Source organism: Solea solea, chromosome 2, assembly GCF_958295425.1.
Source record: "Solea solea chromosome 2, fSolSol10.1, whole genome shotgun sequence".
NCBI lineage: Eukaryota > Metazoa > Chordata > Actinopteri > Pleuronectiformes > Soleidae > Solea > Solea solea.
Window position 1 is genome coordinate 19,664,622 of NC_081135.1, and position 19,651 is coordinate 19,684,272.

General features: G+C 40.2%; 1 protein-coding gene across 1 annotated transcript in view; it reads left to right on the forward strand.

The window, feature by feature from the left end:
* Positions 1–5,393: 5,393 nt before the first annotated feature.
* The window catches only part of clybl (citrate lyase beta like), a 56,191-nt gene continuing 41,933 nt past the window's right edge, over positions 5,394–19,651 (forward strand). Inside the window, exon 1 of the mRNA XM_058623015.1 lies at positions 5,394–5,526. Within this exon, the coding sequence (XP_058478998.1) occupies positions 5,483–5,526 (44 nt within the window). The 5' untranslated portion in view covers positions 5,394–5,482. The remainder of the gene's footprint in view (positions 5,527–19,651) is intronic.

Here is a 19,651-nt window from a genome sequence, read left to right on the forward strand (position 1 = left end):
AGAGTGAACCGAACAGGAAAAAAGCCCTTAAAACCATTTCCTGAGATTTGGGTAACATGCAGAAAACTCAGTGGTTTAGTATTTGTCTCCCCTTCATTCATTCCCTGATTTCCTCACACTTCAAATGCATATTCATCTTATTTTTCTCACTTTGCTTTTCTCCAAAATTGCTCCATTGCCTGACTCTGTGTGTCCCTCATGATTGCTGGGTCAATAATCGGGTGGTGGACTGGGTCAGGGGGCACAGTTGGGTTTTGTCCACCAGCTTTGGGCTGTAAAGGTTAATGTTTCCTGACACTCTGAGGTCCATCAGTCCTAGACGCATCATTCTAGTAATGCAGAAGTCATCAGGGCCCAGGATTGCGTGGGGGCTCTGATCTGGAATCCCAAACAACCTTAACCTCACTGAATTCCTGATGAAGAATGCAGGACAGTTAATCATTTCATTAAGATAAGGATTAAGCTACTTCTTATTGGATTGCAATAAGAAGGTTTGCAACAAGAAGGATTGCAGTGTTATTTTGCAAAATAGATGAGAAATATTTAAATAGATTTGCTCATGTTAAAGTCCATAAACACAGACCACTGTGCCAGTTAAAGGGATGTTGTACTTTCTGTGCAAAGGCCAAAGTTTAATCTGGATTGTGTAGCCTCTTTAGCTGGTGTGCTGGTCTTTTCCAACCACACTTCCTTGCAGGCACTCAACTGAATTGTTGCTTAACCTGCGCAGTGACCCTGCCACATGCTATCTACATCCTTCTACCCTAGATCCACCCCTGCACTATTACCCTTGCAGGCAATGGTTTTGCTATAGGCGTCAACCAGAGACACAGACTTGCGAAGAGAAAGCCATAATCCTTGTGTTGGGGCAAAGAAAAAAAAAAGTCAGCACCAGTGCTTACTCATCTGTTAAAAACGGAGTGATCTGCGAAGTTTGTACGAGAGGGTTTTTGACGGTGCCCTGCTGCTTTGTCAGTGCAGCACATGCTGCAGGCACTGGCATCCCCTATTGCCTTCCAGGTCATTGGCCAGGCTCAGCAGGAGGCGGGCTTCTAGCCCCATGACACGTCCCTGATTCACAGCTGGATTCGTAACAAGGTATCATAGCAAATGAGTCGGTAAAACATCACTGGTCTGAAGAGCGTGAAAAATTGTCATGATATCATTTGTAATTCCTGATTCTGGACTGCCGTTTGTCGCAGAAAGTGCAGTAGAGAGTGAGAGAGGGATCTGGTAATGATGGGGTTTTATTCCCCTTCACCATCTCCACCACTCTCGACCCCCCCACCCCCATCAAGCCCACACCCTCACCCCAAAACTCATGCCTGAGGGGGGAAATCCAAGCTAATGTAAGGAGGCAATAATTAAACATCTCGTGAATCTCAGCCAAGTGGCTTATAGGTGTTGCACTCTTAACATGAGGGCTTTATGACACATTGTCCCGTTCTTGAACTTGGCTCTTGCTCTTCATTGCACATGACTCTGAGTGGATGGGTTGTGTCAGATTGGGCCTGTCATAGTGTGCTGTAGTGATGATGTTCAGGGGGGTAATACGGGGTAAGTAAGGAGTAAGTCAGAGGTTTCAGCACAATCGCATAGTTTCTTTCTTTCTTTCTTTAAAAAAAAAAAAGACTATTTATTTATATACTGTACAATTTATAGTCAATTTCTGGTGCCTGTGATCTGCTGGTGACCTGGCTTAGTGCTGCTGCTCTTGCTGCTGTTGCTACATAATCAGTGTCATGTGTTCTCAGCATTTTTGATTTTATGTTATACCTGGTCTTACCTACGTTTTAAAATTCTTTATATTTTATGTTTTGTTTTGTTTATTAGGGCAGAAGCAAAACTCATTTGACGGACAAGTGCAATATTCGTCTTTCTATTCTGTTATTTACTGTATGCTCTGCAAATTTACTGTACGTCCTTTGTTGGTTGTTTTTCTTTTCACTTTGTCTTTGATTTTACCGTGTTGTTCTGTTTTAACACTCCTTCCCAACAAAAAATCTCCATGTGGGGACAATAAATCATTGTATATTTGATTTAATATGCTTTAACTATTTAACCTGACTTAAATCAAGATCAAAGAACTTGAAGTTCACAATATGAATTGCTTAATTGTGTCCTTGTCTTTAACCAAAACCTTTATTTGTGCATATGTCATCCTATTTCGATAAAAGAAAGAATGAAAATGAAGGTGCTAACACATAATGTATTATGCAATAAAATAAGATAGATAAACCCTGTCTAACCTTTCTCTAGTGAGAGTACAGTTGGCTGTGAGGCAGTGTGCAAGTTTGATGGATGCAAAGAATGGACAAACATCATCTCCCGCTAAAACCACAATGGAGACCTTGGATCTAAATGTCATGGTTTCATAACGGATACACTGACATTTGTGTGATGGGATTTAGCCATGGGTTAATATAGCCATTGCTGGCACACTGCATTGATGTCCATCTCACTCGGGCTGTGAAGTCTATCTCACCATTTTTTTGGTGCTCTCACAGAAGTTTCATTCAAAGGGATGAATTGGATTCTATGCTGGTTAAAGCCAATTATTTTATCAGAAAATAAAATGTTTGAAATGTCGGTTTGTTTTAAATGACGTTAATGTGCCTCAGGAGCTGTTCAGATCATTCTTTTTTTGGTGAGTGTTGGGCTGTGGGTGGGGGCTGTTCAGGAAGGCAGGCGATCAGCATTAAAATCAGAGCCATGTAAATCTAATCAATTATACAGTTTTTCAGATAAAATGTTGGTAAATCAAAACACATTTTCCAAAAGTCACAGTATAATGAGAAATTTAAATTGGAAAGAGAAACCATTTGTTTATTATAAATGCCAGGGCGAGGTGGTGACTTGCCATCCATAAATTTCGTTATCCTTTCATATTCCTTTTATCTATGACTACAGCTTTGGCACTCGTTCAAGATTTTAATGAACCCAGACTTCTGAGGCATCAAGGCCTAGTGATGCATTGTCCATTTGGATCAGGGAGTACAGAAGGGGGGACAAAGGCAAAAAAAGCTTTTGCCTTTGACATATTATTTTATATTCTATTGCCTTACTGGGGGGTCATTAGGTGACTGCAACATTTAACAACATAACAGACTGACAAGAATAAACACATATTCAGCATATTTCTGGAATTAACTACCAGACATGATAATTTTGTGCAAGTGTGTATGTGGCAAGGGGGTGACTTGAATCAAAATAATAATTTTCTGTCCTTTATGGGGACACAGAGAACCCCCCTGCTCTGGCGAGACCTGGTGTCGGCTGCTTTCTTGCGCTCAGAGGTTCCTAGGGGAGACCAGAATGGAAGTTGAGCATCTTGCTGTGATCCAAAGAAAGTGTGCCAAATGCTATCAAAACTGGATTAGTAGACAACAATTGTGTTCGATGAACGGAAGGGTGGGGGGAAGAAGTAGTTTCCAAGTAACCGATGGATGGAATTTCCCAACTCCACTGCATTTTTATCCCATGTAGGAATTGATGTGCACATAAGCTCCCTTTGTTCAGGAGTAAAGTCTATATTGAAAAAAGTCCACTTTTTTTTACCTGAACATAGATAGACTGGAGAGGCAGCAAGCATGCTAAGATGTATTTCACATTTATTGTAAAAACCAGTGACCTATTTATACGTCGAGGTCATGTAAGATGTGGTGTAATGAGGGATCACCCATGTCTCTGTTATTTGTGATGAAATGCTTATGGGCCATTGGTAGAGAAGGAACAGCGTATATTAAGAATATCACTTATCCAATACAAATGAATGGGACTGTAAATAATGGCAAATAGTCACCCTTTGCTCAGCCCTTAAAAGTGATATTATGGGTTGCAAGGGTTGTGAGTAAGACAGGTGTTTCCTTCTCACAATTCAATATTTTTTTGGAAACCTTATATCAGTAAGTGAAAATAAATGAAATGTATGAACTTTGAGAAAGGGGAATCCTTTGTTTTATTTGCTTTAATGTGATTTGTAATATTGGACCAGAACATTTCCTTTCAAAGCAAAAACAAGAAATTGTCATCATAGGAAATGAACTCTACCTTTTTTTATACTCAAGGTCGGCCACCAAATACCTTTGACTCCACAACACTTCATAAAGTATAGTGAAGTCCAGCAGCATGTGCGCATTTAAATACACCCACAACCCAATGGCTGTCTGCTGAATGCTGACATTTGGAGCAAATCCCCTGCTGACTTCATCATGGCAAATATTGCGTGTCATTTGTGCACCACACTTGGACCTGGCTGATGGTAGTGGTAGTAATTCACCACTGCTGTGAGAGAGAGCCCCTGGGGTGACGTGCCGTGTGCTCAAATCTCTCTTCTCTCTTTCCTTTGATTCCCCTTCGTTGTGAGCCTCAGCCTGTCTCTGTTCCTTCTGTCTCATAGAGCAGAAGGACACCAGAGTCATTGTAGACAGAGACCATCTGTGATGTAAAAAAAAAATATCAAAAAAGTCAACTACAAATAATATCACTTAATCAAACTACATAATTTATCTTATGTAGTTTTAAATAAATTACAGCCAATCACGTGGCTGAAAACATGTAGGCATGTAGACATGGTCAAGATGACCATGTGAAGTGCAAACTGAGCATCAAAATGTTTAAGATGGGGATTGAAGTGACATTGAATGTGGCATGGTTAGTGGTGCCAGGCAGGCTGTCCGAATATTTCAGAAACCGCTGATCTGCTGGGACAAATACAAATATCCAGTGAGTGGCAGTTCCCTGGGTGAAAATGCCTTTTCGATGCCACGAGGTCAGAGGAGAATTGCCAGACTGGTTCCAAATGACAAAAAGGCAACTGACCCTTGCAATGGTAACTCAAATGACCACTAATTTCCACAAAACTATGCAGAAGAACATCCCAGATGGGCTACAGCAGCAGAAGACCACACCAGGTGGCACTCCTGGGACTTTATTGTGTCCTGTGTACCTAATAAAGTGAGCAGTGAGTGTGTGAGAATGTTTGTTTCTTAATAATAATAATAATAATAATAATAATAATAATAATAATAATACATCATACCATTTTCTTACTGGTTGGCTTCTCTTGTGTGATTTATACTTGTGTTACATATGAGTACTTAACTGATAACTTGGGATTTGTTATGGTCAGACTGCGTTGTAAATAAAGATGGAGAAGAGAAAAAAAATCGTCCATAATCAAATATGTTTTCCATGCATTTCATTGTTTTGTTTCTGTTTCCCTTCTGTTAAGTGATGTAGTGCGTGTGTTTAATCTTGGACAATGTATAATAAAGTTGGAGAAAAACAAAACAAAACAAAACGTTGTCTCTATTGACACCGCCCCCATTACGTTCTTTCTATTTACGTTCCCATGTGCTATCCGTCTTCTTGACCACGCCCCTCTCTCGAAGGTGACCAATGGCGTCTCGCAGGCTGCAACAAGGAACAACTTATGCAGCCAATCGCCGCGCGCTCCTGTTGACACGTCAGCGAAGCAATCATGGCGGCTCACATGCTCCGAGCTGGAAGACGACTTGTCCCACAGTAAGTGTGTGATTTCTTTCTCCTTCCCCTAAACACGAAACGTGCCCTGTCTCTTGCTGAAGATGTCACACTATTAAAGCTCGGTTAATCCTCTCTGTTGGTCAAATGTGTGCGCGCTGTCGAGTGGGGGAGATGTACTGCAGCTATCAGCAACAGCAACACTGTTTACAGTTATATGTTTGTTAACTGGCGTTATTAACGCTGAACATGTGCACAGAAGGTAAGCACGGGCAACTGTGTGCTTCCCTCAGCTCTGCAGGCTCCGAGGCAGTCGTTATTTATGTAAGAAACATGTCCTGACATGTCATTTTGATTCAGTTCAGTCACTACACAGTACATAACTTATATATATATTTATACAGTATATCACAACATGACATGACTTATGGTGTGTGAAATTGTGTGAAATTGTGAATGAATCACACTTAACTTTAGGTTGTTGTTATAATGGACGAGCTGGCTGTAATGGTGTCCTGGCTGCAACGAGATCAATCAATTTATCACTCATCACTCAGCATACTGCACTGAACATCCAGACTCTGTTTCGATTTTAATTACACTGTCTAATTGTGGTTTTTCTTCCACATATTCTTCCACAATAGCCAGTTGATTCATAATATTTAAGCTGAGATTCATTTTAATAGTCGAAAACGTGATGGACCTATGTGGCATTAGCTAGCATTCAAATATTAACCACTATACATTCTAATGTGAGGAGCTTTTAAATCCAGTGTGTGAGATTTTGTGACATCTTCTTGTGACGCTGCAGATTGTAACAAATGGAGGACCCACGCTGCGTTGCTGCGTGACGTTGATATGAAAAAAATTTTTTTGTTAAACTCTAATCCAGCGTGCATATAGCAGTGACAAACTAATTTCATCACTGTGAAAGTATTAATTACACAATAAATAATATGGCGGCCAAACAGTGCAGCACGTGGCTAGCACTACTGCCTTGCTGGTTCGTGTCCCAGTCCGGGCCTTTCTGTGTGGAGGTTGCATGTTCTCTTGTGTCTGGGTGGGTTTTCTCCAGGTTCTCTGGTTTCTTCCCACATGTCCCAAACATGCAGAGGTTAACTGGACACTCTCAATTGCCCGCAGGTGTGAGTTTGTGACTGAATGATTGTTCATCTCTATATGTTGGCCCTGTGAAGGACTTGCAACCTGTCCATGTTGTACCTGCGTTTCGCTCCTATGTCGGCTGCGATTGGTGCCAGTGGCCCTGCGACCCTCGTGTGGAGGATAAAATGGTAGACAATGAATGAATACTGTTAAATTGATAGTGTAAATTGTGTAAATAGAGTAATTGCCATACAGAAGAATCCTTTAATTTGCGATCTGGTCATTTTGTACTGTTTGCATTACTCAAGCCTCTGGGAAGGCGCTGTACCAGGCTGTACTTTATGCCCTCAGTTTACCATATTACTGGCAAAACTGCCAACACCTAATGATAACATGTTACTCATTACAAGCATTTTAGTGTCCGTTAGAAACTTTTGTTCCTGGTTTTCTGTATGCCTTTGTGTTATCTTTTCATTTAGTGCACAATATTATCGGCATGATATTGGCTTTAAAATTAATTATTGACTTCTATGCTAGTGCCCCCTACAGCTTATTTATTTTACCACAATAGAGACATTTTTTATCCACATCTGCTGCGACATGAGTATGAAAAACATTATTTTTAATTGCACTACAGAAGAGACTAAATGACCTTTGCAATTGGGAAAAGGGAAAGTTGTATATATCCGTTTCTGTTATCGTCCCGAGCACTTCCGACAGATCTGCTTGTTGGATATCGGCAAAAAGTCCAATATCGTGCATCCTTTGGATCAATTAAAATTGATCCATCTCTGCGGTATACATATACTTTGCTGTCCAAAGTACATTTTCTGAAGGATTGTCAATTATATCATTAGGCTAAACTGTTAATATAATTTTTGTTAATCAGCTTTTAATTGATTTTTTTATTTTTAATTTGTGGCTTTAATAGTATTTTACAAATTGTTGACAGTCTCTATATCCAGTATCTTTGCTGGCTACTTTGCCTCCTCACAGCTCTCCATAATTGTAGCCCCCAAAATCCTTTTTTTTTTTACTCAACTGAGGTGAAACTCGATCAAAATATGATAATGAAGGTACTGATGCTGCTTTCTTGTGTGATTTTAAGCAACGCAACTTTAAACCACTTGAAAAGTCAAGTAAGTCATAATCCATTCCATTACTCAAGCGGTATGTCATTTGAGCACTAAAAAGTAAGGGTGCAGAGTTTTCTGCTTTCATTTTGCTCTTTCTTTTTAAAATCTGTTTCAAGTTTCTCAAATTGATGTTGGTGTCATATTGAGCTGTTGGAGTTCTCCTTTTAAGAAGACACAAAAATAGAAATGTTTTCATGTGTTCTAGTCTTCTGCGCATTTCTGCAAGTTTAGCTCATGAGATTCAGCAACAGATGGTTAGCAGTCAAAGTTGCGTAGTGCCATACTACTTTTTATAAATTGTCACGCAAGTCTCATAGGAAGTATAATTAGAAACTTCAAACAGTCTTGATTGTCTCTTACAAAGAACTTTATATTCTAGTAATGTGTCTGCACTGGTCAACAACATTGTGACATGTGGCTCTAATTCAAGGCGCATGAATTTCCAGAGGCACAAAGCTGATGATCCTGCCAAATTAGAGTGTGAAGTGACTGTCACGTCAGTGTGTGTGTGTTTTGTGTGTGTCTGCTTGTGCTTGGTGGTAGCCTAAGCACACTCTGTTATTCCTCGTTAAACTTGGCATTTGACGTTTTTCTTGTAGTATTCTACAGAAGTTTAGAAAGTGAATTTCCCAATATGTGAACAGTCTTTTTATGATATTTATTTATATGATGTGTACACCTGTTAAAGATAAAAAAAACCAAAAAAAAAACAACTATCATTATAATGAGATTCATATTTACTTTTGCTAGTTTTTCTTGGAGGCGGTGCATTTATGGTTAAATGCAGCCCCTCTCAGGAGGCTGGAACTTGGCGAGGAATGTGTGTGCTTGTTTTATGGACAGCCTAGAGCCCTTGCTTTGTATTGGCGGCAGACTGCTTTTTGTCACAAACACCCTTGTGTCAAAGATGCAACAGCATCCTGGAGGAAGCATTGACTGCTGCTATGAAGTCGACAAGTGATGAAAGTAGCCTAGAGGTTGTCAATTAAGAGAGCCAAGGCCTGGACCTTATAAGTTAATGGGCAGTTTCCCCTCTCAGGGCCTGCTAGGGCTTTATAGCGTGGCTTATAAAGCCCCCAAGTGTAATGCACCCCTATAACGTTTTCAATTAAGAGAAGGGGCATAAAGCAGTGCAGACACTTGGCACTCAAGCTAAAATGTTTATAAAGTGGCATTTGACATAAATTGGGAGGGGGGATTTCAATTGCTCCAGTTGCTTTAAAGCAGCAGCTACTGTGCTGAATTTTATTTTGATGGCACTTCATGCTGACTGGAAGCATTACCGACTTCCTGGTGTCTTCCCATTACTAGTTCCTTTAGCTTGGTCATATGGACGCACAGCCTGACATTGAAAAGCCCCGTCTTTCCAGTTGTAAAAGAGATTAAAAGCAAGAAAAGTCATACTTTTAATGTACAATTGTAATATTATACACTGTTAATATTAAAACAAAGTGTCATTAAAACTGCATTTGTTTTTTTGCAGCAAATTGGCTAATTTGCATTTATTGTCTTATAATACCAGAGGAATTCACGCCTCACCTCAAGTTTCTAGTTTGTAATGCTCCTGGAAATGAGCAGTGCTTAAAGAAAATCCCTTCACTCATCTGGTGTCTTCTGTGGTTGAACCAGCACTGGCTTCTGGTAGATAAATAAATGAGTGTTGAATAAACACCAGTGTGTTGACACCTCATTTCCTTGTTGATTGGTGGTGGAAGCCGAGCTTGAGGTGTGTGGCCATAATCCAATCAATCAAGAAAACAACCGTGAGGACTGTGTAACCAAATTCTGCAGCTATGGGAAGGCGTGCAGGTTTACAGAGTAACCCCAAACCTTGTGTTTTCCTTGTGTTATTTAATGTGTTATCATTTTTTACACATTTTTGGCATTTGCATCAGGTTTTTGAATGTTTTGATGCTCTAAAAAATTGTGAGACTCATATGTACTATTCTTACTCCCTTATATTGTGTATGGGACAACTATAGTCATGGTTAAATAGGACAGTTTGTAAAAGATGACATACACAACATTAGCAAATAGGGGTGTGCAGTATACAAGTTAACTGATACATTTAATGGTGTCACAACATGGATTTCACTACATCACAACACCAGATTATAGGCAATAGGCCTCTTAGGTGCTGATTTACCATGATACACATTGGACTTACATCAGTGCAAGCTGATTAGAAACCTTTTCCAACTACTCCTGTTGGTGTAGAATTCCACTCTGTCACTTGACATTAAAACCTCACAGCCATGAGTGAAGCACTGCAGTCGCTCTCCTCCTCTTGCACCAGGAATCACCTCTGTGACGACAAAGCTTTGCTTTAATTGGCTCGAGGCTACATTGATGTGTTTTTGTCTGATGAAATTCAGATCAGTTATTGCTTATGGTTATCTCTCCCAAAGGGCATGCAATGTATTTGATCTCATCGTTCTCACAGCTCATTATTTACATATAGGCACAAACACTGTGTTTAATTTTCAGCGGGGAAGCTGTAAAAAAACAGTTTGGTTTTCAGAGTTTGCTTTTGCAAATGCAAACTAGCTTGTAATGCCTGTTTTTGCAAGTGAAATGCAGCATGTAATCATTTATTTTAATGCTGTATTTTTCCTATTTGACAATTGCATTTTGTGTTTTTTTCCTCCAGTGTTAAATCATTGAGAGTGTTGAAAGTATCTTTCTTCATGTGAGTTGTGAATTGTTGGCTGATTATAATTGTGGAATGTCAGATACATGTATAGGTTGCTCAGCAATACAGTTCACTTGGGTTCATAACCACGGCTTGGATAACAATTGTAATTGAGTGATACGTTATGGTCACAGTGAAAACCATATAGCCCTTTATTAGTTGTGCCACAACATAACTGTATGTGGAAATTGCCCAGGGGGGTCATGTTTCTGGCCATGGCCTTTTTTGAGGCAGTGAATCAATAAATCGCTCTGTTACCTGTTGTTGACCCAGCTAATCTAGTCTTTGAAATCTGTTACAGAGCATTAAGTTAACACGTGTTGCTTAGTGAAAACAAAACCCTGGTCTCTGGCTGGAGACCAGCTGAGTAAACGTAACTGAGGGAGCAGTGTGGGGTGGCAGAGAAGAGAGGCCTACACTTGTCCCAGTGCTGGTGGATCCATATGATCAACAGATGGATATGCTGCCCCTTATCCTTGAAGGGGGAAACAAAAACAATCAAAACAAGTGTATATGCTCAAGTACAGAAGCCTTTGATCAAGAGCACATCTTCGGCTTCAGGGTAGAACTTCTAAGGACCCCCCGAGCGCGCATGGAATCGCATCTGTATAAACATGGCCGGCGAGGAATGTGTGAACAATGCAACCAAAGAATTTTGTTCAAGAAACATGGGGTGGACTTGGCTAACGGGTGGTTTTTGTGGTTTCAAGTTTGAGCGTGGTGGTCAGATTGAATGAGAAGCTGGGGAAATATTCTCTGTTTTTAATGATAACATAAGTGGGGAACCTGTGATTCTACAAGTGCTGTGATAAAATGATTCTATTGAAGATTAAAGCATGGGCTCCCATTCTTGTTGCATTCATGGGTTTCTGTAGTGAAATGCTCCAAACCTATCCTTAATCTATACTCTCTGTCAAGTTGCATAGACTCTGAGACCACTCAATGTTGTCTTTATTGTCATGACAATTTACAGCCTGTGCTAATCTATTTATTGAGCTGTATTTGAGTCGAGACTTTTATGGGAATACGTAGGAATTTTCAATAAACCAAGACTTTGTTGGTCTGTTACAATTAAACTTGTGTAGCATTAATCAGGTAGCAGTCAGAGGTGTGTGTGTGTGTGTGTGTGTGTGTATGTGTGTGTGGGGTGGTTGGGGGGGGGGGGGGGGGGGGGGGGGGGGGGGGTTTGGAAGGCAGGATATTGCTTCCAGGTTTAGAGTCAGCACTTCTGTCAACAGGCTGAAGGAGCTCTCTAGCTAATAAATACATAGGTTTACACCTCAGAAACCTGTAGGAGTATCTGTGGCATTTTTGATCATTTTGATAAATTACTGGAAGAAACTATGCTTGTGTTGAGACAAGGCTGTTTTGGTCTTCTCACGGCATTGCACCGAGGTTGGCTCATTGCCATGGTGATGGTTGGCTAGTTCCAGGGCGATGAGGTGTAATTTACCCAGCATTTCCTGTCTGATTCACGGCATCCTAATGAGTAAGAGTCTTGCTTTTGCTTTTATAGCAGAGTGTTTGTTAACCAGACGCAGTAGGGGGGATTGTGTGTGTGGGTGGTTGTTTTCAGTGTGTGCGTGTGTGTGTTTTAATATACAGTACTTGTATATGCTTCCCTTTGCTTTTCTGCCCTAACATGCTTGCTTTAAGTATTATGTTCACCTATAGTGGGGACTGTCTATTATAGTACATGGGTACATGCTGTGGCCACGTGGCTGCAGTTCCTGGTTCAACCCCTCGGTGTCAGTGTTGACAGTATGCCTTGTGATGAGGTCTCAGAGCAGCTTAATGTATGTTTCTTGTTCTAGTACCACTAAAAGCTTCATCTTATTTATTTACCCCATTAAATAGTGCCACTTGGTGACCATCCAGAAAACATGGGTTGTACTATCAACCGTGTGTGCACAATAACGTTTTCCTGCAGCAACAGGTAATAAAAATAAGTAAAACTAGACATATTAATGGCAGCTACAAACCTAAATTAGAATAACTATTACATCATGGCTCCCTGCTTAAAGATTAGTCATGTAAGTGAACGTTATCCAGTATAGATTAACATTTGCACAGATGTACATCTCTGCTCTTTATATTACTGCAATGTAAATGTGTTGAGTATTTTATAACTTGTGAAAGCAGTTTGAAGTCATTGAGCAGACATATGCATCTGTCAATCTCAACATACTAGACATTGTATTTATCTGTGGGTAAATGATTACTTATCAGCAGCTGTCCTCATTGGATTGTGCATTTCTCACTAAAAGCACAACATTATACGTTGTAATATATAATATATATACAGCTGTCACAAAAGTGGGGCTTAAAAAAGATAGGGGAAAAAAATGAACAGCTGTGCTCTTGAAATTTGTGTGCATGTGTGTGTGTCCAGCAGTCCTAAGAAAAACAAAAAAAACTAGGGATGCATCATTTTATCCAGCTGTACAGTGCATGAACATCAGATGATTATCAGCAAATAAGATGCCATTTGCAGAAAACTGACACCTCAGCTTATCTGAGGTATATGTTTACTTAAATAAAGCATAACCATTTGTATCAATATTGATAATTGGCCCACATTGGTGTGTCATTAAAGTATAATTGATGTTGGCATTGTAGCTCCTCATTAACGCCTGTGTTTTGTACATTAGGAAGAAAATCAGCTGTCATTGACCAGTCTACATTGGCCAGCACATTGATAACAACTATTGGATACAAATGTGACAACTGTGATGTGACTTCATAAAGTCATTTTTTGAAAAAAAAAAATAATAATAATAAATGAAAGGAAAATCACATGTGTGATTTGTCTGGGCTTACAGAGATGAGTTGGCTGGCTGCTTTTGGTATTTTGCCATATTTGGAAGTGGTCACTGGCACAAGTTGCAGACAGGCATCCTCCTGTTAGCACTACACTTCATTAGAACCAGGTTTCACTGTGCTACCACACACATTCAAACAGCAGGGCCATCTCCTTAGCATCAAAGGACATTTTATAGAAAGGGTTGTCTCTGTGTCTGTCTTCCCATCAGAGTCTGGTAATGATGCATGCTGCACATGTTTGTGACACTGACACCCTCTTCTCCCTATCACTCATTCACACTCTCAATCACTGCTCCCTTCTCTCTCTCTCTCTCCCTCGCGTTCTCTCTCTCCCTCTCCCTCTCTCCTTCTGCCCATCATGGTGTTTGTTTGGCTGCTGGGTTTTGTTTGTTTATTGTTTCCAGATGGCAGATGCAGACTTCATTTGTGTAGCTTTCAAGTTCCCAGAGAGCTTTTTACTGCCTTGGCTCAAGCGCTTATCCTGTTTCCTCTAGCCAGGCTTTATGATGGGCCCTTTATATGTAGCAACTGGAAACAACTGTCACTACCAGTCTGCGTTAGGGAGACGAGGAGAAAGCAAAGAGAGGAAGTTTTTTTCTTTTCCTTTTTTTTTGCCCATCATCTGAACATCTTCATTAGTGAGAGAGCCGTTGATCCACAGAAAAGGACAATGTTTTTTTTTTTTTCGTTTTTTTTTTAGCTTCATAGAGGAGACCATCGATCATGTTTACTACTCTCCAGTACAACTGTATCATCAGCGATCCCTGAGAGAAATAGAATGAAACGTGCAAAACAAATTCTTTGTTGACATGACTGTTATGCAGCGTCCTCACAGTTGTGATGAGGCTGGTACTATGTTGTTTTTAAGGCTTTGCTGAGTCGAGTCTGGGCATCATTATGTGCTGTGACATCACTTATTTACAGGAACCCAGGAGGGCAACTCACCCTGTAAATGTGGGGGAGGACCAGTGCATGTCTTTACTCATCGGATGCGGTTTTAAGATGGAGCAGTAATCAAAGCTCTCAGCTATATAAAATCTACCCCTTTTCCTGAAGGAGGCCTTTTCTTCTGGCTGCTGCTGAATGAGTGATTACCCCGGCATTCCATCCTGCCTAATCCCATTTCTAGCAGTGTTTTAACACTGTTTTTGACTCAACCCAAAAACTAGTCAATGGAAAGGACATGTTAACTTGTTTGTATCGTATTTCTTTGTTACATTCATAACAAGAGGGGCCAAGCAAGCGGATACTTTCTCCGCTGTCTGGAGGATCCTCAGAAGCCATCTTGTTTCACCGCCTCAGCTGTCATTCCGCTGAAATCACATAGCTCCTCTCCGATGATGTCAGCTCTAATCACAGGGATACTTATGTTTGTTTACTATCTGTCAGGGTTCATAGTGTGTGCCAGGATAGAGGTAGCGCTGCATTACACGATGGGAGTGGAGGCACAGTCATTACACTAACCTGCTCGTGACCCTGCACAAGGGAATCCAAGCTGAAGTGTGAGGGGATCGGACTTTAATGTTCACGTAATCAGTGGTGTTTGTGTTTTACCACCACTGAGCGCTGTGCTGGCCGGCTAATCTCATCAGGTTTTGGGCTGTGGTGATGGGGTGAGCGAGAGGACAGCCTAGAATGACCCATATCTCCATGCCAGCGTGGCCACAGCACTCCGATTTTGATGTGTAGTTCCATCAGAGTTGAATTCAAGGCCCTTTACCGGAGTGTTTACTACCGAACTGTCTGGCACAACAAGATAAAGCCTGTACTAATGCCCTCTAAGGACACAGCCACTATAGAGAAATCTGGGCTTTTGCAACTACATACACTATAACATTGTGGAGCAAAAGTGATAATATATAGAGAGCATTTACAACAGCTGTTCATAGTGGTTATTCATCATTTGTTTACTTTATGTAGTTAAATAGGATGGACAAAATCTATTCTGTCAAAAACACTGGATTTGTGCAGTTTTCATCAAACAGATTTTTGCCAAGTTCTTCAAAAAAGAAGAAAAATAAGTATGAAAGTAAGAGATATGATATTATTGGTGACATAGGTTTACACAGTCCATTAGACAGCCTCACAGTGTGTTGCATCTTTTAGCCTACAGCATTCTACAAACTTCTTTTTGAATCTGTTATTGTAGCCAGTTGTGCAAAAAAAAATAGCTTTTTTTTTTTCAAAGTTTTTCCTTTCTTGAATATGAATGCATAATGCCACATGACTGTTGAGGAAAGGCTACATGTGCAGTGACTTTACCACTCTCCCCTGCATCCTGATTATCTCCAGTTGTATAGTCAAACATCCCAATCTCAATGTCTACATCATGAACATTGTCCTCATTTCAAAATAACAATAATACTAATAATTATATTTCAATTGAATTTGCTTATTCAAGTTGAACTGGTAAGTTATGGTTCATAATGATGTTTCCCTTGGACGTTAATGGCAGTCTCCCAGTAATCTCCAGCAATTGGCTTTTAATCCCCACCAACATGATTAAAGCTGTGTTCAGACTGACTAAACCCAAACAGTATTTTTACTATTAACCTTGCAATCCAGATAATATTGTGCTGCCAGTACACTCTGCATGTTTATTATTATTACTACTAAGTTTAAGATAGTAATATATACTTATTTTTATTACAATGAATTGTAATTTACAAAACATCATTATTCATCGTACGCCCTGGTCAGTTGATTGTATTGTTTGCTGGTTGTGTTTAAGTCTGTTTGTGAATCACTTTTTATTGTTCAAATTAACTGTTATGCACTGACAATGTTGCTTACGTGTGCCGTGTCCATTGGCAGATAACTCTTCAGTCAATTCAAACCCCTGACGTGTGTGCGTGAGGACACTGGGGCATTATAAAGGAAGTTCCATTATGAGAGGGATGGATAGTTTTCCTATTTTTGTGTTGAGGTGTTATTCTAAATATTTAGCTTTCCACTGTAAAACAATGCTAGTCATTGATATGGATGCCAGGAATGGCTGCACCACCCTTTGGTGATCTGCAGTTCACATTTAGTCATGTTTCCTCAGCCTCACTGGGCTCCAAGTAAAGCACACAGTCCATATCTATTCACACTAATGCGGACACATAATTTAATCATCGACCTCTGATTGCTTATTATTCAATATGTATGATATAATCCCACATACTCTGTAAATTGTGCGTGTTATCATTACGTCTACCTTTCCAAAAGCTTTGTAGTATTTCTGTTCAGTGGTGAGGGGAAGTTCATTTCAGTTTTTATTATTTGAAATAATTAATAAAGGAGGATACATCCAAGTGAGAACATGTGTTGGAATCAAAGGAACCTTTAAAAACTGTTGGAATTGTCGCCTATAGGCCCAATTATCACCTAACAGCTGATGTGGCAACAAACCAGTAATTATTATCTCTTTTGCTTATTAGCCCAGCCCATGAATGGAGGCACCTCGTATTGTGAATGGATTTGCGTTGATGAAAGTTGACTGTGAGTGCTAGCAAATTTAATTTAGATTTCAAACTGATACTTCTTAATTTAAGATATTTGGTGACCTGCTGTTGCTGTATTTTTTTCCACATATTTACCAGATGTTTTTGCCTGTGAATGTTCATCACATAAAAGCAGACTATCCTCTATACAAAGCCGTCAGGTTTTTAAACTAAACGCATGTTACCTATATACTCAAAACTGGTGCATTTTGTTTATGCAACAGCCAGCTAACTAAGCTCATTAAATCAACAGATACAAATATGCCTTGCTGTGACGTGCAAGACTGGAATACAGACACACATGCATAGACATACAAACACAAACAGCATGATAAGTTGTCTTATCTTTGATGTGAGCCGATTGACAATGAGACTCCCACCTATCAAAGGATTACAAATAAACGCCATTGAAAAGACTTGTGCACAAAAGGTGGCCTGTGTTCTTGCCATTTGTCATTGTTTGAAATAAAGACTGTTATGTATTATTAGTTTATATTCCTGCTTTTGATCTAAATGTACCACTGATCCTTTTATAGTGGAATTTGTTTAAAGATTTACTCCCAGTTCAAGCTCATGTATTTGCCATTGGGCTATATTTACCATGGAAACTGGACTAAACACATAGTTAGATGGCGGTATAGGCCACGCCACAAGCAAAATGCCATGCCTTTTAGTCCCGTCTTCGATGATGCGGTACTTCCTCAGGCTTTTGTCTCCAGTTTGGGGCACAGCTGTCAGACTAGGTGCTATCGACGCTCCCCTCCCAGAAACCTCAGGCCACGCGCCGCTGCACCCCAAACACTAAATAGGAGCATTAGACACAGCATGTTAAGGGCTGGTGGTGTTTGAGCTGTGGCTGTGGGCGCGTATCTTGTCCCATTGCCAGAAAGATGCACATTCTCTCTCTCTCTCTCTCTCTCTCCCTCTCTCTCGGTCTCTCTCTCACACACACAGCTGCACAACACACTGCTAAAGGTGCCCTTTTCTCCATACTCTTCAATCAGACAACAGATTTATTCTTTTGTGTTTAATGTCCCATTGTCCAATTGCTGACTTCTGTTTTGTCTTTTGCCCACTGACCCCTATCTCTGCTTTTAATTTCCACTGCAGACCTGTGCTGTGAAAATACCCACAAGGCCTATCTACCCGTATGTAGTGTTGCAGATTTTGATTATACACCACCAACATCACACCTCAGCAGGGTATATCCAAACATGAAAATTAATTCACAGCTAAATGCTGCTGTATGCAGTCTGAGAGGGAGAGGAGAGCAGAAATCAAACACAGGTTTACACTAGTGAACAGCTTCCAGCATTAAGAAAGAGAGCCTAAAGGCAGGCAGAGAAGGCAGTGCTCATTAATGTGCAAAGTAAAGGGAACAGTTACACTCCCCCACCCCCAAATCACACACACACACACACACACACACACACGCACATGCAGTGGTCATTTCAATGCCCCTTGATTGTGTGGGGAAAAAAAATTTGACCAACATGAAATGGGTGTAAAATATTCCTGTAGCCACTTAAAAATTAGGTTAATGAAAGAGAAGAATAAAATCAACATAATGAGTTGAAACTATAAACTGAGCTAAGCACTCAAAGGATGGTCACATCGATCAGTCTGCAGTGAGAAAGTCTGGCCAAACTCCTTTTCCGTGACAACAGAGCAAACTTGTTACCTTTAAAACATTTCCCATGCCCACCGCCTTTGTTTCACTAATAACACCAAGTGTTACTTTATTAAAAGTGTTGGGAGCGTTAGATTATTCATTACAACACTTACTGGGATGGAATAAACACTATTTGTAATGTAGGCTTGCATCTCTAATGAGGCGCATTTCCACCGGCTCTACTCACCTCGCCACGCCACGCCACGGGAAGGTTTAAGTAGCTTTTCCACTAGCATAGTAGCTGGTACCAGGTACTATTTTTTGTGAACTTTAGCATGGAAGTGCATTGGCATGATTTTGTCTCAGAGCAATGCAAATGGAATTGCCCCCTGATGGTTCGGAATGCACCCAGCTGGCCTTTAAAACGTGATAATTGGAAATTACAGGATGAAGCGTCAGTCGAAGTTGGAACCTTTTGTTATTCTGAGTCGGCCGATATAAAGATGGAGTAGAGAGAACTGTAGAGATGTACATGAATATTCTATATTTTATCTTCATGTATTCTCATTTCAGTGTCTGCCATATGCATTCTGGAATTTTGGTGTCTCTAAATAGTTATAACAAGTGTTGCAGATTGTTAACCTGTCTAGTCAAGGAGGTAAAGCTATCATGCACGTCTCTACTAATTTTTAAAACCTGACTCAGCATTCCTTAACTTCACAGGAAGGAAGAGTGGGACGGTCAGGAGGCCTTAAAGGGAGCACTTCCCTTTACAAGGCGACATTGAAAGCATTTCTTTGCTCCTCTCCTTGTTTTGGCATAGACTAGAGTAAGTCTGGGCATCCGGTCTCCATTACTGTGTGTTCTTCTGAGAAAATATGACAGTGATAAGACTCTGTTGATGTCCTGCTCCGGAGAGACGGACCAAGTGGCCAGCTGCTACAAGAAAGGAAACACTTTACTTCAATTCTGAGTTCTGAAATACATTTCTACTCAAACATAATATATGTATTAGATATTTTAACACATTTTTAAGAGGCTCTTCCTCCATTTTTTGGAGAGTCCTTAAATATATATTTTTTAGTTATACATGGGGTTATGTTTTCATGTGGATAAATAAAGATGTCTGCCAACATTTTGGAAAACACTACACTTCAGTCAAAACACTGCAACATGTCAACCATCATGCCCTGTGTCAATCAGCAGACATTTCCACCAACACTATGCCAACACCCACTCTGCAATATGCTCAGGAAACCTTTTACTATCTCCAAATGGAATCTTCTTAATGACTTCCTGTACCTGATGCCTGCTG